Source organism: Colossoma macropomum, unplaced genomic scaffold (assembly GCF_904425465.1).
Source record: "Colossoma macropomum unplaced genomic scaffold, Colossoma_macropomum, whole genome shotgun sequence".
NCBI lineage: Eukaryota > Metazoa > Chordata > Actinopteri > Characiformes > Serrasalmidae > Colossoma > Colossoma macropomum.
In genome coordinates this window covers 37,195,214-37,219,900 of record NW_023494799.1, presented here as the reverse complement: position 1 = coordinate 37,219,900, position 24,687 = coordinate 37,195,214, and the positions used below count along the sequence as shown (strand labels likewise).

The window sequence follows — 24,687 nt, the reverse complement described above, 5'->3', positions numbered from 1 at the left end:
TTTTGTAACTTTAAGACTTTTTGCCTGTTTGTTCAGTTTTGTTATTTGAACAAAAAAAAGAGCAAACTAAATTTTAAAAATCAGTCTGCGAAAAAAACTGCGTCCAAATATTTTGCATTTTTTTGTATTTTTTATTGTGCCGTATTCTGTGTGTAACAGCCTTTACCCTGCACTGAGCCCCGTACCCACCATGTTCTCATTCCTAACACTGGGGTGGGCAAAATTTACCATATAACATTAGTAATATTCATAATCAGTTTCATTAGAATAAGCTTTTCTGGGCACGTTGTCTGTATCGTACTTCTAGTGTTGTCTCAAGCAGGGATAAACTGACCACTTGGAGGACCTGGACAATTCCCGGTGGGCTGCTATGTGTGGATGTTTGAAAAACAGAGAAATACTTGATGGTGTCTAATGTAGTCCTACATAAAATGAGCGGAGACCACCGGGGACAAATGGCATGTGTCAATCACAGAAATGGCGCCGCCCCCAGAACAAAACATAATGGTAACAGCTGGAAAAATTAAAGTGTTAGGTTAGCTAAAGAGAGATGGAGAAAACCTCCAAAAAGCGTAAGGGAATGGAGGAGTGCGTGATTATAAACAAAACTTACTTAAACAACATGCAAATAAATGAAGAAATGAAAGTCTGTGATTTGATTGGATATCAGAGCGAAGAACCACAGGGACCTACTTGTACACTAAGACTACAGGTGGCTACCTTAGCATTAATGTACTATCACACCTTGGCTAATTAACTATCCAGCTCGCTTGCTGTCACTCCAGTTCTTGGCTAAGCTGCAGCATCTTTATCTTGTTGATGCTTTTGCGTTTTAAAGAGAAAAACTGTGTTTATTGTTGTTCAGTAAATATGCACCCACTCACTGTAACTGTGAAACCAGTTTTTGGGGGTTGTGGTGGTGGAGGGATGGGGGTCATGGTGGTTCTTGTGGGCTGGTATAGTACAAAAATCCAGGGCTGATTTTAGTTCCCAGTCCAGCCCTGATCTCAAGTAAAACACTGAGTTGCACTACACAGAAATGAAAAATGACTGTGCAGCAGCTCATCAATGGATCACACCTAGTTAGCTTATGCTAGCAAGCTAAAGTTTTAAACATGCTCTTTATAACATTTGAAATCCTTGACTGCATAATGAAAATGACTAATGAAAATAGTGTCGCGCATTAAAGCTGAACGACTAAGGCTACGTTCACATTACCAGGTTGAAGTGGCGCAGATCAGATTTTTTGCCCTAATGTGACTCAGATCTGATGTTCTCAGGCCTTAAGAACACACAAATCTGATCTTTTCAAATCCGACCTGAGCCACTTTATATGTGGTCCTAGATTGGATACGTATCCAATTCGTGGCCACACGACCTTAATGTGACTCTCATGGAGTTTTTCTGCTACTGTCTCCATAGGCTTACTCCTTAAATACCTGTTATTAATAGCACTAATAACTAAAACTAAATTGAATGAAATGATTTACAGTACATTCAGTCTTCCCAGCTGTTGCTGGACATTCAGCGTAAGTGTGTGATGAAGTACACTGATTGGAGTGTGACAGTGGTAGTCAGTGCAGCCCTTTCTCTCTTTCTCAGACTCCACATCATCCCCCTGTCAGCGCTGAACGCTAGTGAGCACTGTCCCCCTTCTGTTGGTTTAGGAAAAGCGGGCTTGTCTCACTGTGGTCAGAAAACTCTCCAGGCTAAAAAAATGAAGTGTAAATAGCCTCACCCCCCACAACCCCTTCCCAGCCATCCACAGTCTGTTCTCTCCTCCCCGACTGCAGGATTAATGATTATTCCTGGGTTTGTGTGCACTGTGCCGTGTGTCAGTTGTCTGTTTTCGGTTCTGTCTTTTAAAAATAATTGCTCTTGCTGCAGCTGTATCACAGCAAGGCCGGTAATGATTCCCGACTGGTTGTGTGGAATGCAGCAAGCAGGGGGAATCAGGGTGGACCAGCATGAAGAGAGGAGGGGGGGGGGCATTTGTGTTTTTCTGTGTTGTTGCATGGCACTTTTCTTTTTGAGGTGTATGTCATACACAACTGTGCAAAAGTCAGACTAGTCGTATTTAGTTACCAGTGAAAAAGTACAAGTTATTCATTTTTCAAAAGATATATAGACGCTCTTATCCAAAGCCACTTACAATTTGATCATTTTACACTGGTAGGCAAGGTAGTGTTCGCAGTCTTGCCCAAGGACTCTTATTGGTATAGTGTAGGGTGCTTGCCCACGTGAGGGATTGAGCCCCAGTGCATAGAAGGCAGAGGTGTTACCCACTACAGGAGGGAGGAACTGGAGTACTTAACTCTTTGAGAGAGAGGAGAAAATCAAGCTTCACTCTCACTTCAGATCAGAAAAAAATCCACGGGTGTTTCTGTCCATCCTTCTACTGTGCGATAACAACTTGACACCGGGTTCTGAAAGGATGTGTAGCTGGCAAGAAGCCCTTACTGAGAAAAGGAGATAAAGAACACTGAAACCCGTGGAGTTAGTATACTGTTGAGATCAAGACATGCTTATCAAAGAAAGAAGCTGCTGGTGTTCATAGAAAATGGCCTGGCCACCCCAGAGTCCAGACCTCAATATCATTGAACTTGGATTGTGAGAAGCAAAAATGCAACCAACTTCTAAGACTGAACTTCAGACATGTGGAAAAATATCCCTGCAGGTATCTTTGAAAACCTGAAAGCAAGTCTCCTGAAAAGAATTGAAGCTGTAATAAAGGTAAAGGCACATTAAATGCTGAAATGGCCGTTCTTAATGGCTATTTTGATTGGATATTCAACAAATTAAAAGGTGGTCTCTGACTTTTGCACAGTGCGGTAAAGACCTCATTTGCATGTTGCAGCCTCCTGCGATATCAGTATTGGATTGAACAAATCTACAGCACTGTGGGTCTGAAAGGATGTGTGGATGTCAAGACAGCATTACTGAGAAAAGAACATCGACAAAATAAAGTCTGCTGGTGTTCTCAGAACAATGGACTGTCCACCCCAGAGTCCAGACCTCAACCTTGCTGTGTGTGTTTGGGATCAATTGGATTGTATGAAGCAGAAAATGCAACCAGCTTGTAAGACTTAAGTTTGGAGGTGTGGAAAAATCTCCCTGCAGTTTTCTTTGAAAAACTGAATTCAAGACTACTGGTAAGATTTTATCAGCTCCACTTACTATATAGGTTCACTTTGTAGTTCTACAGTTACAGACTGTAGTCCATCTGTTTCTCTGCATACTTTGTTAGCCCCCTTTTACCCTGTTCTTCAGTGGTCAGGACCCCCATGGACCCTCACAGAGGAGGTAGTATTTGGGTGGTGGATCATTCTCAGCACTGCAGTAACACTGACGTGGTGGTCTGTGTTGTGCTTCTACGAGTGGATCAGACACAGCAGTGCTGCTGGAGTTTTTAAACACTGTGTCCACTCACTGTCCACTCTATTAGACACTCCTACCTTGTCAGTCCACCTTGTAGATGTATGCCTGTTTGGTGCGTAGCTGTTTTGACTGGAAGTTCTCTGACATGCACAGTGCTCTCTAAGGCCTATGTGAAGCAGGTTTGTGATGGTCTTATATTTGTGTGCATGTACAGGGCTTTTGTGTGTTTTTGTCTGTTTGTCTGCACTTCTATCTCCTAACCTGCTCGCTCTACTGTCTCTCTCTCTCTCGCGCGCACTCTGTCTCTCACCACTTTAATTGCCTTTGCTTTTTTCATTACCTTTATTGGCTCTCCTCTGCATTAAATGTGCTCAAGGCTCGTGTAAAGGTCATTGTGGTGATGTGAGACATTCTCAATGTTCTCCCACGCTCACTCTCTCTCACACAGGCACACCTGACTAACTATGACTCTATTATCTCTCTCTTTTCATTTAAAGCAGCACAGACACACAGTTATATAAAAGTCATCTTTAACATAAGATGAGAGTAAGATGATGTAGATGTATTGTTCAGTTCCTAATTAAATGTAATTGTGATCAGTTAAAAATATCACAGTAACTGACAGATGGTATTATATATAACAATTATATATTATATAGAACAAAAAAGGTAAAGAAACAGGTTCTGTGGATATAGCATAAGAAGTATAGCTTAGTCTCACGTAATTCAGCCCTCTAAAATAACAGTTTCTTTCATGATAATAAGGTATGTAATGTGCTATAGAAATAATGTGTTTCGTTACAACCCCATCACACAACATAACTTAAGTAAGACTTGTCCTGTTTTTTCTGAAGTCCGTTTATAACGTTTAGGTTGTTTTGTTTACTAAAAGCAGTCATAATTTATTCTTTTGTCCCCATTTCCATCCTCTCTCTATCCCTTGTAATTAAACAGGCTGTGCTTGTTACAGTGTCTTTAAGACTGATATATGTAAATGAACTCTCTTTTCATTTGATTTGCTGCTATTGTGCCTTATTTCAAATGCAGTCGACCTTGAAGCATTCTTTATAACTACAACGTGGAGTGGAGCTAAATTGCTAATAAAATGCATAAATATAAAGGAATTAGTTTTGTGACATCAAAAAAAAATGATTTCACATGATTTTTGCAGCTTCCATTTATGGACCATGTAGTCTATTAGTGAGCGATATGCTTTGACAATGTTTACACATTACAGCTCTTTTAATTGAAAAAGTGAGGAAAATTTACAACCCCAATTCCAAAAACAGTTGGGATGCTGTGTAAAATGTAAATAAATGTAAATAAAAACAGAATGCAATGATTTGCAAATCTCATAGACCCATATTTTATTCACAATACAAAAAAGAACACATGTGAGATGTTGAAAGTGAGACAGCTGGAGGAGCCCATTTTTAACTAACTCACATGACTGAGTATACAAACAGCTTTTTTGAGAGGCAGAGTCTCTCAGAAGCAAAGATGGGCAGAGGTTCACCAGTCTTTGAAAAACTGCATCTAAACATTGTGGAACAATTTCAGAAAAATGCTCCTCAACGTAAAATTGCAAAAACTTTGGATATCCCACCATCTACAGGACATAATATCATCAAAAGATTCAGAGATTCAGGCGGCACTGCATTAAAAACAGGCATGATTCTGTACTGGAGGTCACTGCATGGGCTCAGGACACTTCCAGAAATCACTGTCTGTGAACACAGTTCACCATGCAATCCACAAAGGCAAAGTCAAAGACAAAGTCTCTGGGCCAATGCTCATTTAAAATGGACTGAGGCAAAATGGAAAACTGTTCTGTGGTCAGATGAATCAAAATTTGAAATTTTTGAAAACAACGGACGCCGTGTCTTGCAGACTCGAGGAGAGGGACCATCCAGCTTGTTATCAGCGCACAGTTCAATTGCACTCTGTTTTTATTTACGTTTATTTACAGTTCACACAGTGTCCCAACTTTTTTGGAATTGGGGTTGTAGTTGTCCACTATATGGGCCCTTTAAAACGCTTAATGGTCTTATATTAATATAACATTTTCTACCCATGATACGGTGTGAAACTGGTTGTAGTCTTGCTTACCTTTTTATTTGTCGTCCTCCAGGCTCGAACCTTTGAGGGACGCCTGGCAGAGCTGAGCTCCCAGCTGGCCCGTTCTCAGCTCTGGGGTCAGCAGCAGCTAGCCTCTCTGCAGTGCAGAGATGAGGAGGTCTTGGTACTGAGGGTGGAGATCGCCTCCCTCAGAGAGAACTACCACTCGAAAGTAGCTCAGGTCATCCATACACACACATGCATGCATAGTAGGGCTGCACAATACATTGTTAAACTTCATGATATTGGCCTTTGTCACTACTTACAAAAGTTACAGCCAACAAGTTACGCATTTTCAGCAACAGGACAAAAGACAAATACTTAAGAGAAAATTACTCAAACACCTCTAAACTAAGAACTAAATATAATATATTTTTCAGTGTTTAGTAAATTCCATCCTTTGATAATTAAGTCGTGGCCATGACTTAGTAAAGCGTGGGAACGAGATCCTAATGCATGGCCACGACTTAGTAAGCCATGATCTTGTTCCCATGCCTTAATAATTCATGGCCACAACTTAATCATCTCATTCCCACACCTTACTAAGTCGTGGCCACGCATTAGGATCTCGTTCCCACGTGTTAATAAGGCGTGGCCAAGCATTTTTATTTTATTTACGCAGGATGTCACCAGCAGGGCTCCGTACCATAGAGGCCATGTGCCGCTGCTATAATTTTCTGGATTGTTATCCTGAGATAACAAGATCAGTAACTGGTTATTTCAAAGTAACAATGTTGTTATCCTGAGATAACAAGATAAATAACTAAATATAGCAACTTTATCTTGAGATCACAAGATAATTAACTTATCTCAAGATAACTTTTGTTACCTCGACATAAGACAAGTAACTTATTTCAAGATAACAATTTTAGATAATTCAAGATAATTAACTTGTTATCTCAAAATAACAATCCAAAAATGTATAACTACCTCATGGCCTCTCTGGACTTCTGCAGTCCAGTTATGTTGTTCTCGCGCAAATATTCTTTTTTTGTCGGTTTGCTTTTCACAGTGAGGCTTCTCAGCATCATAATTTCAGACCCATGCTGAGCTGACTTGTCGCAGTGGAAGGATGGACAGAAACATCTGTGGATTTTCTCAGATCTGAAGCAGCTTTATTTCCTTCTCTCTCAAAGATAAAAGCTTTAAGTGCTGTGAATCTGATGGTGACCGTTTTGGTGGTCCTCCAGGTCTTGCACAGCTGTTAGGAGCCCCAATTTCCATATATTTTTTAATTATTTTTTGAACTCCAGTTTTGGAGACTCCTGTTTTTCCATATATTTTCCATTGCAAGTGGATTATCTTATACCTACTTTCCTCTTAAATATCTCCTGATAAATTGAAAAGCTTCTACTTAGTGACTGTTTTGACTGGAAATTAAACAAGTGAAGGGTGGTCTCAGACTTTTGCACAGTATGTTTTTTACTGTATACATGAGCATTATTACAAATCACTGTTCCAGATTTGTGTTTTTGTGGATGTTCTGATATTCATATAACAAAAGCAAATTATTTAGGCAAAACCAATGTATTTTCAGTACATTGCAAGGTATATCGTAGTACCTGGCAGTATATTTGCTGTGTTCATATTTTTACATATTGTGCAGCCATAATACAAACACACACACACACACACACACACACACACACACACACACACACACATTGTGCTCACCCAGCTGGAGTATTTCAGCCAAATGACATGGTTTCAAACGGACTTTTCTCCTCCTGTCATATTTACCACTCTGTCTCTCTGCAGGTGGAGGCCTTACACTCACAAATGGACTCCATAGAGCAGCAATATAGTGCAGCTGTGGCTGAGGTGGAGGTGCTGAGGCAGGCTTTGGGTGACGCTCGCTGTGACAGCTCCCGCCTGCACCGAGAGAGCGAGTTGGTGGTGACCAATGTGAACCAGTGGGTGAAGGAGCAAAAGTAAGATCACATATCCAGTGTGAAAATTGTCCTGTGGTGTACAGATAGACCTTATGATTTTCACATCACTTATTCTGTTTCATGTGTGTTCTGTGAGTGAGGCAGGGAACCCCTTGCACCTACACATTAGGGCTATAAAAAGGCATCTGCAGGTGACGATTCAAGTGCAATTTTTTTTTTATGTGATCCTGCATTCACGCCGGCAGCGACGCAATGCGGCAAAGTGGCCTTAGGTCATTCATTTTCAATGAGTGCTGGCGATTTCCGGCGACAGGAGGCAGCGCAAATGTTGGCAACACAAAGTGGGCGGAGTCAGCGACACAACAGAGTTTAGCTGAGTTTAACTTCATGCAAATAAGAATCGAAGCGGTGTGGCGATTACCAATTTAGCATTGAGCAGCGTAGTACACGCTTTATCTCCGCCACTGTGAAACGAGACGCTTCTTTTTTGGATCCTAGATAATTGTTCCTACTACAGGTGGAATAATGGCGGCAGTGCTTTCGCCGCAAATAGACAGTAATCGCAAAGACCAAATACTGTTTTCCTCGCACGCTGACTCCACGGACACAGGGATTAAAAAAAAATAAGCACACAGGCGATTTCTCACCAGGATTTTTATTTCTAGTGGGAATGGATCTGATTTGTGCTTGGTGTCAGTGAAACCATGGTTCAGAGTTCAGAAACGCCCACAGGTGATGAGCGATGTGCGATCTGGGTGACAAGAGGCGAAAAGTCTCTGCCGGTGTGAATGTAGGGTTAGAATAGATATTACCTAGAGTCTAACTAGTATACTAGTTGGCCAGTAATATTGCTGATATTGCTGAAACACAGTCTTATTGGTATTTGCAAAAATTATGTGCTGATAATAACAGACTTTGTTTGCAGTTTTGCAAGGATTTGAACTCAGTCTACTGATGATAGACTGAAACCTTAAATAGTTGTGCTACTTGGTACCTAATATGAGGCACTGCCTGCTTCACCTGATGCAGGCCGAAACGGTGAAATTGAACACAAAACACTACCATGGAAAGAGTAACAAACACTTGTAGAATGTATCCTGCCTACCTTCAGTAAGAAAATAACGTTATAACCAAAAAGCCTCTTCTATGAGAAAAACTGTAGACAAATGAGAAAAATAAGAGATAATTGACAGAAAATAAAACACCAAACAAATGTGGCTAGCCCCACCCCCAGTGCTTATTTGTGTTTTAATATAGTATTTATATTATGTGAGACTGTGAGTTTGAAGAAGTGTAATGGTTGAACTGACAATCATACCTGCCAGTAAAGTACAAAATTAAAATAAAAATATTAAAAATGTGTCGGCCAATATTACTAGTTATTTAAATTTTTAGCTCCTAAAATCAGTAGCAGTATTAAGTATTTTAATATTACTCTGGCCTTATTTATAACCAAACATAACGTTATATTTTCCACCAAAAAATATTCTCCATTTCAAATGCTATTCAAAACTATTATTTATCATTACTTATTATTTTATTTTTGTACTCCATTCCCGTGTAATAAAATAGTTAAATTTGATGCGAATCAACTGTGGTGAGATTTACACAGCTGCTGCACACATAGTTATTTCTGAACCTGAACCGCTGCCATCACTGCCTGTTCTTCTAATGTGTTGTTGTCACTCAAATATCTGAATATTTTTCTACTTTCTGTTGCCCCTAATATGTTGCCAGGGTACTGGGGGCTACAGCCTGCCTGCATGACACACTGCTCTGTAACAGATGCACTCTGCTTCCCCTACCAGGCAGACTAATGAGAAGCTTGGACTCAAAATCAAAGACCAGAGCAAGAAGATTATCCATCTCACAGCTGAAAAAGAGTAAGCACTGGGAATACTTTCATCGGAGACCTACTCTGTGTATGAGTGTGTGAATATTAGGGCAGCACAGTGTATCAAAGCTTACTTTACATTGTAGTGTTTGTGAATTGTTAGCGTGATATTGGCCTTTTCAATGCAGTGTCACAGGAGGCTGCAGTGTGCAAATGAGCCTCTACCAACTCTACAGTCTTTTTTGTTCACTGTGTTGTGAGTAGAGGTGGCACAGTACCATTTTTCTTTGCCGATACTGATATTGAATCGTTGAGTATCGGCTGATACTGATACCGGTCCGATATTTCTTCTTCAAAAACCACTGTGCTTCAAAGTGAGCTCATTTTAATTGAAGCACTTCACTTAATATGAACATCTAAAAGAAGGCTATTGTGCTCAAACTGTTATGATTTTATACTAATATTGGACCAATACTAATACCTGGGATCAGGTCATTCCACCTCTAGTTGTGACCAACCTTAGACACTCCAGATGAGTTTCTGGGGATGTTTAGGTGAATCAAAGCATCTGCATGTTCCAGCAAACATGAGAACATTTTGTCAACAAAATAATGAAAATTAGTTTAGGATTGGGCATTTTTTGCCATCCCAAACTGAAATTTGAGGGACATTTTATTAAAAAAAAAGGAGTTCAGAAACAGGATCAAGCTTTTTTGGCCAGGTGTGTTTACACATACAAGGAATTTAGTTTTGGTTACAGGAGCTCACAGTGCAAAATAAAATAAGATAAAACATGCGTTCCTACCATCACTCACTCATACACACAGTCATACCTGTAAACCTTACAAATTAAGTTTGTATATATTCAGTTTCATTTCCATTTTATTGAAAACAGAATGTAAACAGCATAAACAGTACTGTCAGGACAAAAGGTGTTTCCAAAAAAAGTTGGGACACTGTACAAAATGTAAACAAAAACAGAATGCAACAGTGTGAAAACATTTAAGCTCTATATAAATCAAACATTCTATAAAGACAACATATTAAATGTTTGAAACTAAGAAATTTTATTGCTTTTTGAAAAATATTTGCTCATTTTGAATTTGCTGGAACATCTCACAACTAATCAGGTTAATTGGCAACAGGTCAGTAACATGATTGGAGTCTTTCAGAAGTAAAGGTGAGGAGGGTTCACCACTCTGTGAAAGACTGCGCAGGCAAATGTTAAAACAATTACGTTTCTCAATGTAAAATAGCAGAGAACAGAGATTCCATCATCTACAGTACATAATAACATTAAAAGATTCAGAGAATCTAAAGGAAATGATTCTTCACACAGTTTGTTGCTGCATCCACAAATGCAGGTGAAAACTCTACTATGCAAAGAAGAAACCATATCAAAACTCAATAAATGCATTACTTTCACCTCCCTAAATGCAACCTTAACCAAGACGTACCTTAAACTTTAGCTTGGAAAAGTATAATGAGCAGCTAACGAGCGGCACAGCAGAGCTATAATCAGCCGCTGGAGCTGCTGGAGTGTTGAAGTTGTCTTGCTGATCTAATGCTGCGTCTCAAACCACACACTTCTATACTTAATTTACTACACTAATGAGTGCACAACTAATGGTGTATGCCTACTGTTGCATACTATTTATAGTGCTAATATGCAATTTGGGACACGGCAATAATAACAAAGCTGAAAAATCTCAGCTGTTTAGCTTTCAGCTTTCATTTGTTATCACTACAGCAACAAATCCAATAAAATGTCACTTAAATACAAAACACTCAAATATATTGGTTAATACACTTTAAAATTAGTTTTAGACTGTATTCTTAAAAAATAATTGACACTTAAAGTTTCCCCCCCAAAAAAAAGTCACCTTTTCCCCCTCCATCTCCCAGTTTCATTCATGAAATGTGAGAAGAGCCAAAAAAAACCAGCATAAAATTTATACTATTAACTCCCCAAAAGAAGCTGCGTTAAACCTGCTAGTGAGTGTAGCTCTGTTTCTACCTGTCATGAGCTTCATGCCTCGTAAAGCATGGACAAAATATTAAATACTGCCACAGTTTTCATTTGTGGTAATACACCTTCACATTAGTGTAATGACTGGGCAGCTACCAGTGCTGGTAAAAGTCATGCAATTTGAAACTAAACCTATGCAGAGAATTAAAATGAGAAACAAAAATGCATAACATAATTTATTTCAAGTAGAACAGAAACATGCTGTCATGATTCCTTAAAAGAATCAATGGACGACACCCAGACCTATCCAGGATTGACAGTCTAATAATTTATCAACTACCAGCTTCAGTGAGAGTGCATCTAAGTGGCCAATCAAATTTCTGTGGGAGGCCAGTGTGAACCCATGTAGTTGTCCATTGTTCAGTAGTTGTATGACTGGGCAGCTGCAGAAGTTTGGGGTTTACCCAGTTTTTTAAACACTACATTGAAAAAAAAAAAAAGGGGCAGTATAGAAACAGGTTCTCTCTTCCTCCAGTCACCTGCAGGAGAATGTGGAGAAGATGCAGGTGGAGATCCGGACGCTGAAGGCAGAGCTGGATGAGCGAAGGATGGAGGCGGAGAGGGAGAAGGTGCGTTTACAGAATCTCCCTAAATAAGATTTACTCCACTGACCAGCGAAGAGCGCTTATCCACAGTGCTGAGCAGTTCATGGAAAGGTCAGAAGTGTGTTGATTGGTCGGGTTTGTTGCAGGCCTTTCAAGCACAGAGCACGAGTGACCAGAGGAGCGCCTTGGCTCAACTGCACAACCATCAGCCCTCTGCGCTGTGAGTACAGATGCCAGCATGATGCTTCTGAATATGACTTCATGAATTTTGAAAAGGTATCTGCACATTTCAGACAGTGTTCATGTCCATCAGCAGGTCTGCACAGCAGCAGGGAAGGTGTGTATATGCATAGTAAAGTACAAAACACAGCACAGAATTCTGCCAGGAGCTGCAGAGAGATGCTGTGGCTCAAATATAGATGTTGTAGCTCAAAGAACTTTTGCTCCAGGATCCTTGATTCTGATGCATTGCATGCACATTGTGGGGGTGATGTCAGAAATACAGTGCGATACTTGGAGACATTTTGACGATACAAAATATACATCACAGTGTTTATTTGTTGAGGTGTATAAATCGGAAGAGACGATAAGTAACAGTAGTTGCACTTTTAAAGAAACAAAAACAGTGAGTGCAGTTTCACACACTGCATTATAGGGCTTATCAATAATCCCTGATGATGTCAACCACAAAAACTATCAACAAACATTTCAATTTTTTGTTCACATTTTGAAAGTGACATTCAACCTAGAATGAGTTAACAATTTCACATGAAGAGGACAGCAATTCACTTCTAGTGTTGTACCTATGTGAGCAGATAGCGAAAGAAAAAGTACAGGCATTCTTTTAACCTATTATTCTCTTATTCGTATATTTTGTTTTTTCCCATCTGAATTTACATGCCCAAATCGTAAGGCAAATTATTCAGTAACTGCATGAAATTAATGTACATTTTTATTTTATTTATTTTTTTGTTAAAGCTCCCCTCAAATTAACAGAACATGTATTTTATGATCACACATAATGCTATATGCTTACAATTTACTGCTGAAAGCCAAAAATCTTAGACGCTCTTTGTATTATTTTATAAAAGTCATTTTTACAGAGCAGATCACAGAAGAGACGCCATCTGTTTATAGTTTATAGCCCAGATTTGTGGAAAAATGGGTCGACTTTCAGTAGAAAAAAAAATTGAGAATTCAGCTTCTTTTATTATAAGGGTTTAAAATTACATCACCCATCTATTTGACTGGAAAGAAGACAGTTACAGCTCTCATACGACACCCCACCTTTAGAATGTAGCTTATGAAATATGAAACTTATGAAGAATATGACGAAGTGCGTTTTGGAACCACCGGTGGTCTGAAGGATTTAAAAAAGGTTAAAATGAAGGATAAAGTAGTCACATACAACAAATGCAAGCTGTCCATGGAATCACATGGTAACCTTTGCCCACTGGAAAAGAAAACTGATAATGTTGATTCTGAAGCAGAACAACGATCAGTAATCTGTAGCTTTTCTTCCATGCTATGTTTTGATAAACCACACTACTACGTGAGGACACGCAGTGCGCTCTGTAAGGCTGTGTTTGAACGGTGGAGCGTCTTGCGCTAAAAAATCCGCATCTGAACCGTCAGGAATCTGCTTGTGACAAGTTTGGTTAAAGAGAGAAAGAGCAGATCTTTATGGCTGATGTTATAGGCGAGAGGTTTGACACCACATCACAAATTAGGACGCAGTCGCACACATGCACACTTGTGCCTGATCTTGCACCTCTCAATTTTTGTAACTTGGCGCTCACCATGTATGCAGCACTTAATTCAAAATTAATGAATTTGAAGGGGAATTTGCCGAGCATATACGCCTCTCCAGGCACTTGAATGATACCTCTATCATTTAATATCTTGGAGAATACTGCAACGCCGGAAGTGCAAACTATAAACGCTGAATTGTTTTCTTTTAGGTTTGTGCGCTGTCTGCAAAGTCTTACATGACACTCAACATAGCATGAGTCAAGCTTTACTGTGATTCTTTTTGAAGGAAACAGGAAGTCCAGCATGCTTAATTTTCTTACTCAGTCCACATGAAAAATGTTAGCAAGTTCTTTAAACACCACAAACAGCAAGCAGAGTCACTAAACTATTGACCAAGCTACAGTGGTGAGGGGTACTTGCAAAACCTCAGTGGCAGCAATGTACAGGAATCTACACATGCCTGTGGATTATTATTTTTCTTCAAGATGAGTAATTTTATATCATAAAAGTGAGCAAAGCTGTTGTTTTTGATTGGTTATCCTGTCAAAATTGACACATCACAAGTGGAGCTTGTCTGCTTGAGTTGAACATGTTTCAAATTTTTCGACAACGATCTTCATCGTACAAATCTGCGAACTGCCGTGAAAAAAACACGAACTGAGTGGAGCGTGCGAAATCTACGTCTTACTACAGGATATAATGACATTTTGAGCACAATATGATCCACCATCTTAATGCAGCCTAAGTAATTTGCCAAAATTAGCTAATATTACCCATAGAAATACAACTAAAGCTCAACATGCTGCATCTCTAATGTTCTCCTACAAATATTTTAAGCTGTTAATTGTTCTGTTCTTTTGTAGAACATTTGGCAGCTCGTCCTGTCACAGCGTTACATACGTTAGCAAGCTGACTGTGTTCAACTGGTTAATTAGCTTAAAATACAACTCATATGTCGAATAATAGTTGATTAACATGAACAGTGGAATATCAAAAAAAAAAAATATTTTTTACCATTTTTCTCATCTCCAAATCCTACTACACTACTTAGGACTCCCCCAATCACACAATACCACCAGCGCTAGGAGGGTAAAGGCTAGCTCAGGCTTCCTCCAAGACCTGTGAAGCTCCACTGCATCTTTTCAAACTGCCGCTCACACAACGGCATTGAACGGCCAAACACGCTCGGAGGAAAGCGTCAACCTCCAGTTCTGTTACGTCAGCTAGCAGCCCTACTACACTACAGTAAATTAAATTAAATAGGTTCTCTTTGCAGTACAGAAGATACACATGCTTCGAAAAGCTTAGTCACATAATGTATCTTCACGATGATAAATATCGCAGTATTACCCACTCGTATTGTGCTTCTAAGGCTTTGCGTTGTTAGGATGTCATGGATGTGTACAGGTTATCCTTTAGGACAAACCTTATCTCATCATCGCTACCATAAAACAGTGTCTCAGGTATCAAGCAGAGTATTCATAACCATTTAATGTTATAACTTTATATAAGGTAGCTTTTAGGGGCCATTCAGCCCAACTCAAGAGGCTCATCGTTGTTCTTTTAAGCATGATGTGCATTTAAAAAGGCATCATCTGAACTCATAGACGTGCATAATCTATCCATTTCCAAAGTGCAGATATTTGAATAACCATAACCCAAGACTTTGTGCTCCTGGAGTAAAGAGCTGTCCTACCAGCCTCTGACATATCCATGAGAACTCTCTCTCTCTATATCATACTCCCTCAATCCCATCTTCATCGTTCTCACCCACTCTCCTCCTAAGTGATAACCAGGGCGGCTAATGAGATGAGATCGGGATGATATTTCTATCAGCCGTAGTGAAAAGGTGTCTGCTAGTTAGAGTGGGTCTCTGTCGCTTTTAGCCACCTCATTCCGTGAGGCCTGTCCTCTCAATGAGCCGCCTCTGAGGGCGAAGGCTTATCTTCTCTAATAGGGTGTGATATGATTTTCCAATGTGAAATTGGAAAGGGAAAGTTTGAGGGAACTTTTTGGCACAGGCAGCGTGGCGAATGAGCTCAATCAGCCGGGCTGTGTTGACTCTTCTTATGAGGCTCTCCAGTCTCCCCTCTGTGTTTGTTCTTATGACCCACTGCCAGGTTCAGTGACTGCTGCCATCACCTCCTGTCTTCCCACTCCATTCTACACCATTCACACGCCAACCTGCTTCCACCCCACCATCAGAACATGCAGTCTTAGCCGTGTTAATGTCAGTGCTGGAGTCACTGACCTGCTCAGAAAGTGCTGCACTTTACTGTACTTTCGTGAGTTCCACTATTTGCAGAGTTTCAGGCAAAGAGAAGTTGACAGGAAGGGCTACTGGAGCAGTGAGTGCATAATTGCCCCAGAGACCATGGTTCTCTTGACTAATCACCCAGAGAGCGTGTTTGTGTGTGTGTGTAAGAGAGAGAGAGCAAACAGGAGTGAGAGAGGCCAGATAAGCGGGGACCACTGGAAAGGAAACGCACACGCTCGGTCCGTTTGCTTCGACTGTGTAACTAAATGAAGCTCAGCTAATGTTCCAGGACATGCAGAAAGCCTGCAGGCCTGTAAGTGGCTCAAGAGAGAGAGACGAAGGAGTAAATACAAACAAGTAGATGTGGAATGGAATGGCATGGGTGGGCCAGCAGTGAAGTGGGAGCCAAGAGCAGGGGCCCCAAGATCTTTGCATGTGACACGCAAGAATCATCATCAGTGCTTTCTGTAACACCTTTTACATATCGCTGTTGTCGGAAGAAAACCTTGTATCTCCAAAATAGTAACTTTACAGGAGGAGGAAAAAACCTACTATACGTTTAATGTAAGTCAATGGAACCAGAATTTGTTCCAAGTATCTTTGGGCCATTTCGTTTGGTACATTCGTCATGAAATGTACACACAATGTAAAGGGCAACGGGAATTTTCAAATTATGTCAAAAACCGAAAAATGACAAAAATGGAGATACTACTAGAAGTTTTGTTTTTTTTTTTCCAACAGCAGCGATACGCATTCTGACTAGAGCTGCAACGATTCAAGCCGATGATATTCTGAACTTTTTTTAGGTTTTTTTGTAAATGCTAACATTTTTCCTTAAAACTTAAAAAGCACATTGTAATTAAGCAATACAGCACAAGATGGCGCTATCGCAAATAAACTCACGACATCTGTTGATGATCACAGCCGTAATATATACAACTACAAGTGTTCTATAACTTACACACAATAGTTTTGCAAAATAAAGTGAAAATTAAACAGTGAAGCCCCAAACACTGTTTGACATATATGCTTTATAATAAATGCTCTATAATTAAGCAATAAATCATGAGATAAAGTGTGTTATTGCAAATCCAATGTGTCATTTCCAATACTACATACAACCTTGAGTGTTCTGTTGCTTTTATACAGCAGTTTTGCAAAATGAAGAAAAAAGTAAAGCAAAGAAACATGGCTTTATGTTTTTAATACTGCCGGTTTCTGAAGAAACTATTGTAATCAGATATATATGTGCAGAGCTTTTTAACCAATCAGAACAGTAGTACAACAAGGCCATAAGCCATGAGAGGCCGTGCGTCACTGTGATTGCGTTCTTAGGCATGACACAAAGCATCAGTGATTTACCCCGTTATGTGTGGTAAAACCACTGTAACATGTGGCCTCAAGTGTCTCAAAACAGCATAAAATATGACAAAATACATACATTCTCAATACATAATTTAAGTAATATTTAACAATAATCATAATAAACTGATTCTTCCACCAAAAATGTAGTTCATTTACAGTATGCTGTTGTTGCCAAGCAACTACAGACAGCTGAAAGAGGGGAAGAACTTTGATTGTATGTTGCAATCATATCATGAACTTTTTCATTTTTTGCCAAAGAACATTTATAATATAGCAGCACTTAATGCACAGACCTTCAGCTTGTGTTCGTCTTCATCTTCCTTTGTTGTATTAGCATCCAGCTAATATTTGTTTTCCCACATTGAGTTCAATACTCCTTATTATCAAACCAAAAAAACATGCATTTCTTTTCTACGGAGCCCCACTGGTGACATCTTGTATAAATAAAATTAATACGTGGCCACGACTTATTAAGGCATGGGAACGAGATCACGACTTATTAAGGCATGGGAACGAGATCACGACTTATTAAGGCATGGGAACAAGATCACGGCTTACTAAGTCGTGGCCACGCATTAGGATCTCGTTCCCGCGCTTTATTAAGTCGTGGCCACGACTTAATCATCTCATTCCCACACCTTACTAAGTCGTGGCCACGCATTATTTTTGTTTATACAGGATGTCACCAGCGGGGCTCCGTACATTTCAAGTGTGACATTCAGGTAATGCAGTCTTTACTGTTTACCTTTCAGTTTTGCAGTGAACCGCTCAGTAAATAAAAGGCTAACACGGAAGATTAATTCGCCTGTTAGCTGTCTTTTTTTTTAAAACAAAACCGGGTTTTACTTCATCTGTCAGTACACCATGAGAGCAGCATGACTGTCCATTCAGAGCTCAAAGATTTTCAGTACTTTATTACTGAATTCAGTTGTTGTGACAGTCATAGGTGTGCGCATATTATATATTTTACAATGGCTTTGAATGCAGCTCAGCCAATCAGATTTTAGGACCAGAACTCTGTTTTATAATGCCCAATACTTTATATCTATAATTGTAGTCTACATACAATCGTTCCAACAGATTACAGTGTACAGCAGAACACAGTAGATAGCGTTGAGGTTGATAGCACTTCTGTTGTTTAGTTGCACCAAAAAATAAAGTTCAGTCGGACCCCTGGCCCCTCACTGTTGGGTGGTTTGAGTGCACTGTTTTTAAATGTAGTGCTTCAGATTTTTAGGAAATAAAGAACATTACTGACAATAGTGAGTAATAATGGATACAGTCCCTCCGTCCGAAATGGATTTGCAGACAGCGTATTCCGAAGCCGAGAGGTAAACGCCATATCGCTTTATGTTTCTTCATAAGCATCGTCGGGATGTTTTATCACTGTTTTCTTGAGCTGCGGGCACTTTTTTCCCTAATGCGCACATTTTTAAAGAGAAATAAAAGAACATTGCTTTCACGAGACGCGCTTTTCCCGAAACCTCGCTATTCATTAGCACTTTGCTGTTTCCAGTTCACTTGCTGCAGCGTCCCCTGACTGATAGAAAGCCTGCCATGTTTATTTGGATATCAGGGAATGAAATATTCATATTGTACGCTTTTCCAAGCAGAAGTTATCTAGATGCGGCGTAAATGGTACTTGGGATTAGATTTTCACAGCAGATTGCTGTTATTAAAGGGAGGGGGAGAAAAGAGAGGGGGCAGAACTCAGCAGCCATCTTCCTGGGAGGCAATCTATTTCTTTTCACGCAGGGCTGGAGCGGCCGGGCAGCTTTTAATGCACTGGAGCAAAAGTGCTTTGGTCCGCAACCTTTCACGCCTTCACCTCCTTTTATGTGATTGAATACTTAATAACTTTGACTCGCCTTTGAAAGCCCGTGCCATGGGGGCCTGTCAGGCTGTCTGGCTGCCATGCCTGCATGTCAGTGCACCTCCCGACCGCTCAGGGACCGAGCGTGTGCTGGACGCTCGCATGCATGTCCTGCTGTGGTCCTGCTTCGTCCCTTTGACTTACATTGGCTTACTTTATTTAAATCAGGAGAAACAGAAAGCCTTGAGTTGGGATGGTTTTGACCCATTTCCCTCTTTTTCACCCTATCCCTCTCTCTTTTTCTCTTCATGTCCCTCCCTCACTCTCTGAGTGTCTATATCTGTTTTCTTCTCTTGTTTTTCTGTCCCTTGCTTTTTGTCTCCTTGTCTAAATCTGTCATTGTCTCTCTTTCTTTATCTTTCTTTTTCGTTTATCTTTTTATTGCCTGTTTTCTTTCCTTTTCCTCTCCCTTCTCTTACTTTCTTCCTTCCTCTTTCTTGCTTTCTTTCCTTGTTTGTTTTTCCTGCTTGCTGTCTTTCGGTCTTTCTTTCTTTCTTTTCTTTGCTTGATACTTTTATGCATGTTTTCTTTTCCTTGCTTCTTTTGCAGTAGCTTTCTTTTTTTTTCCCTGTTGCTCGTTTCTTTTTTCTCTGTCTGTCTCTTTTTCCCCACCTTCTCGTTTCCTCTCTCTGTCTGTCTCTACTTTTTCTTTTTTCTTTCTTTCTTTCCTTTTTAAATTTGTTCCTATTGCACTGTTTTTCTTCCTTCTTCTCTCTCTCTCTCTCTCTCTCTCTCTCTCTCTCTCTCTCTCTCTGTCTGATGGATGCGGAGCTCGTTAGTGCGTTTGCAGCTCTGTGCCAATGTGACCCTGCCTAATTGTGCAGCATGCTCATTTGCTCTCTCTGCGTGATGTGGCGATTGCTTATTTATTCTCCTCAGGGCTCCTCGCGCACATTAAAATGATTGACTCATTTCATTCGGGGCACATTTATCAAGCTTTATTTGATAAGCTCACTTCCCTAGGTATCCTCCGCCGCCTTATTCTCCCGCTCAAAAGTTATAATGTGTACCGCTGCGGATTGTTATTCATACTTCTGATTGCTTCTCTGGCTAATTCTGCGCGTGTGAATAATTTTGCATACAGGAACCTGTTTATCCCAGCGGAATTAAGCGGCACAAAAGGGCATGCATTAGCGAGGCTGCTGGAGTATCCAACAAGGCCTTTGTGTATGCAAAGCTGCCAGATAGGACGACAAGTTCGGAAACAAGAGACTGTGACGGTTTAGGCCTTTTTTTCTCTCTCTCTCTTAAATGAGAGGAGAAATTTACATGCAGCCTGAGACCTTCAGGGCCAAAGAAAATTATGCTTAGTTTTGTTAATAAGCTGGATTTTCCTTTCCAAGAGGAAAAAATCCTGATGAGCAGGCTGTGCTAGAGAGAGCTCATTAAATCTAAAGAAACTGGCATATCATCTCTGGAAATGACCTTTGACCTTCTCCACTTGCACCCAGTGGTAATGTGGCCTTGTCTGCTCCCAGAGATACAGTGTGCTGCAGGGAGGTAGAGAGGAGGAGCAAGCTAGGAGAGGAGCCAGCCAGTGCTGGACGAGACGACAGGACAATAAAGGTTAGGCCAACATGAAGCTAATGGTCACATCCAGCTGTAGTGGCATGCACCATTAATTTTGTTGCTAATGTAGGAATGGACAACAGAAGTACTATGGACAGAGTATATGAGCTTGAAATTTGACTTTTGATAATGTGTGGAGATTAGTATTGGTCCATATGACAATATTATTATTGTTTAATATGATTATTATTATGGCTGGGCAGTAAGGTGATGTAATCAGATATGAGTATAACTGATGTCAGTACATGAAAGATGTTATTCACCCATGTTTGGAAAAAGAACTAATGAATAATAGATTTTTTTAGGGATTTTACCCTGTTTTTCCTGAATTTAGTCCACCCAGTTCCACTCACTAGCTATTCCACCCACTAGCTACACTGCATGGCCAAAAGTAAGTGGACACTTCTCCATTGCTAACAGTTCAAAAAAATCAAGTACATAGCCATGCAATCTCCACAGAACCTGATGGTAGAACTGGTTGTACTGAAGACTTTAAACATGGCACTGTCATAGGATGCCTCTTTTGCCACGTCAGCTCATGAAATTTCTGCCCTGCTAGATATAGTGCTGTTTTTGGGAAACAGAAGCATCTAAGAGCAACAACAGCTCAACCACGAAGCGGTAGACCACGCAGACTCACAGCATGGCCACGTGCTGAAGCATGTGCCGCATAAAATTCGCCCGTCCTCTGTTGCATCACTCAAACTGCCACTGGAAGCACATCAACACAAGAACAGAACATCAGGAGCTTTATGAAATGGGTTTCCGTGGCCAAACAGCTGCACACAGGTCTAAGATCACTATGCACAGGTCCAAGCATCAGCTAGAGTGATGTAAAGCACTGGAACAGTGGAAACATGTTACTCTGTAGTAAAGAATCATGCTTCAGTATCTGACAGTCTGATTGACAAATCTGAGTTTGGCATTTGCCAGGAGAACACTATCTACTGGAATGTTTTTCAGAGTTTGGGCCTCTTAGTTCCAGTGAAAGGTGATGATAATGCAACAGCATATATAGACATTTTGCACAATTATATGCTACAAACTTTGTGGTAACACTTTGGGGAAGGCCCTTTCCTGTACTAGAATGACTGAGCCCCACAGCGTAACGACATTTTAATGAGTTTTGTGTGGAGGAACTCCAGTGGCCGGCTCAGAGCCCTGACCTTAACCTCATATGAATTGGAACGTTGGAACGTTGACTGTGAGCCAGACACACTCCAAAGTTTTGCGGAAAGCCTTCCCGGAAGAGTGGAGGCTGTGATAGCCGCAAAGAGTGGCCTAACTATATATATTGGAGCATACGGATTTGGAATGTGATGATCAACAAAACTTCTATAGATGTGATTGTGTCCACATACTTTTGGCCATATAGTATAGGTCCTCCCCTATTACATGATTCTACCAAGCTGGGAGGGTGAAGCTGTGAAATCTTGTGAAGCGGTGTTTCCTCTGAATCATGTGAAGCCAGTGCTGCATTGTTTCAGACTGCCACTAACACAAAGTCATTAGAGATCTACACGCTTGGAGGAGAATGCTAACTACCAATTACTTCAGCTTACAGACGCCTGCATCTACATGACTAGCATCACGCTAGTGATATGGGTAGAGGGAGGGCCATCCTACCCAACCTGAGAGAGCAAGACCAGTCATGCTTTCATGGGCTCCATTATTTTGCTCACATTTATCAGGCTGAATATTCTCAATTCACCTTTGTATGTTATGAAAAGGGAGGAAACCCACACCAGCAGGATCTCATGAATGTTGTTTGCAAACACAAATTTCAGAAAGAAAAGCAAAATAGTTGTTTATATAACATTTAACAGGAGTTGTGTTTTAAATATAATTCATTTAATCAGTTAAAACATAAAACAGAGTAGGCTTAAGCTGTAGTGGGTGGTGGTTTGTGTGTTGGAGGAGTGGTGGCTATATAATTGATAGTCCAGAAGAAAATTATCATTGTTTTTATATATTGGCCAGGCCTAATCGGTATCATGATAAATGAAATTACGTTAAGCTTTCTGGACAAATTTAAATTAAATGATAGGTTTTTAGATGAAGCTCTTAAATGGAAGAATTTTACATTATTGTTGGGAGACTCTGAGTTAAAATCCTGAAGAGGAAAACATCATTGTGTGAAATAAGCAGAACACTGTGGTACATATGGGCGATGTGATATTCTTTGTTTGTGATATTGCTGACCTGCAGTAAAGATCTACAGATGAAGCTCGTAGATCAGGTGGCTAAATAAGCTTTCTCTTCTATATTATTATAATGTGCTCCTTCAGTGGGTTCAAATGTTCTTGCCATGTCCTAGATCGGTCTCCAGAGGGGTCTTCAGCCAGAGGGAGAACCCAAGCAAAAAGAAGCCTCTGGCCATCAACCTGGACCTCAGCTGACCCGCGTGTGCCGAACAGTGCCTGAGCCCACGTTCGCTGCTGAGGTGGCCCGCAGAGTCGCACGCAGGGTGCTGGAGAGGAGAACCCTTCACAGGCTCTGCTGGATGTGGAGACACTCACACAGCTGGGATGGAGCCTGCAGTAATCTCCACATAATCTCAGGGATCTTCTCCGACACTTAGGAACTCTTCTTTAAAACACAGTCTCCTTTTCTGAAATAGTAAAATATACAATATAAAAAGTTTTGAATGTTTATTATGGAATTATTTATTTATGCCTAAAGATTTGAATGTCCCTGTTGAACTTGAATAGTTGTTTACGTAAATAATACCTGAATACATGTTTGTCGTTTAGATATTTTAGCATTTTTGTTCGCGACTTAACGCAAATGTATGTAGTTTTTAATTGACTGTAAATGATACACAGTCAAACTTTTACTCCAAGATAAACGAGGAATGTGAAATGAAAAGAAGTTAAAGCAGCTCCTGTACCAGTAGTTTCTGTGATTGATAACTGTGATGAGATTTTATTTTTGTGTGTTTCTTTCAGATCTTCATTGAGTCAAAACTTGAAGCGTTTTCTTAAAATATATTCTTAGTGAATATTTGTACTAAGCATAATATGCACTACAGTGATCTTCGCCGCTCTGTTTCTCTTTTATTTATTCTCTATAGAGATAAATTCATGAATGCATATGGAAAAATAGCTTTTTTGTTTACTTAAAAACAATGGCATATTTGTGAAATAAAGTAATTCACAATTGGACTGTTGGCAGAATTATGATTGGCATGGTACTAGAGCCAATCAGAGTCATCTCTAAATGCTACTAAGCAAAGGAAAACTCCTCAGAACTCAACCTGCTGTGAGAATGGAGGTGGCAGTATAGTAGAGTATATTAGAGTCTATTGGCGCCAAACTATTCTGAGTTTTTAGATCAACAAATGGTGGAAAGGTGTAACTGAGGAATGTGTTGTGCCTGATACATGTTTTCCTGATCATCTGAAGGATGGTGCTGTTTGTTTCATTCCTGAAACTGAAAATATCGCTGCTGTCAGAAAAAAACTCGTATCTCCTTTTCGTTTTTCAGTTTTTGAAAAAGATTTGAAAATGCCTGTTGTTCTTTACATGGTGTATAAATTTCATCATGAATAACAAAAGTAAACGGCCCAAAATGACTTGGGGAAAAAGTCTGGTTCCATTGACTTGCATTAAAAGTAAAGTCATTTTTTCCTTCTCCTGTAAAGTTACCATTTTGGAGATACGAGGTTTCCTTCTGAAAACAGCGACATTTTGGATTCAAATGTGGAAAACCAAATTTACAGCTCAGTGACAAAACTATCAACATTCAGTTTTATGCTGGCTGAACTTTACTTGGGTTACTGTATTTTCTAAAAATAATAATGACGATAAAATGATTTTCTAACATTATTTCTGTAACAGGAAAATGTTAAGATCAGTTTTCTTAGCGTCACAGTCACATTAAACAGGACTGTTTAGTGCTCACATTTCTGTATATGACAGAAAAATACTACCATTCTTCGTATTGTTTTCTAAAATTTTGCTGAAAGACTGTAAAACACTCAACAACGACTAGTGTTAGCTTTAGCATTAGCTCATCTAAAGACGTAGCTACCAATGCTGAAAACTCCTCCCTTTAACATGACAAACTGCCGCTT

General features: G+C 40.0%; 1 protein-coding gene across 1 annotated transcript in view; it reads left to right on the top strand.

The window, feature by feature from the left end:
• LOC118818669 (trichohyalin) overlaps positions 1-23,556 on the top strand; it is a 315,469-nt gene extending 291,913 nt beyond the window's left edge. The window contains exons 36-41 of the mRNA XM_036585957.1: positions 5,510-5,677; positions 7,255-7,427; positions 9,197-9,271; positions 11,727-11,820; positions 11,943-12,016; positions 22,930-23,556. Of these exons, the coding sequence (XP_036441850.1) occupies positions 5,510-5,677; positions 7,255-7,427; positions 9,197-9,271; positions 11,727-11,820; positions 11,943-12,016; positions 22,930-23,011 (666 nt within the window). The 3' untranslated portion in view covers positions 23,012-23,556. The remainder of the gene's footprint in view (positions 1-5,509; positions 5,678-7,254; positions 7,428-9,196; positions 9,272-11,726; positions 11,821-11,942; positions 12,017-22,929) is intronic.
• The last annotated feature ends 1,131 nt before the right edge of the window (positions 23,557-24,687 follow it).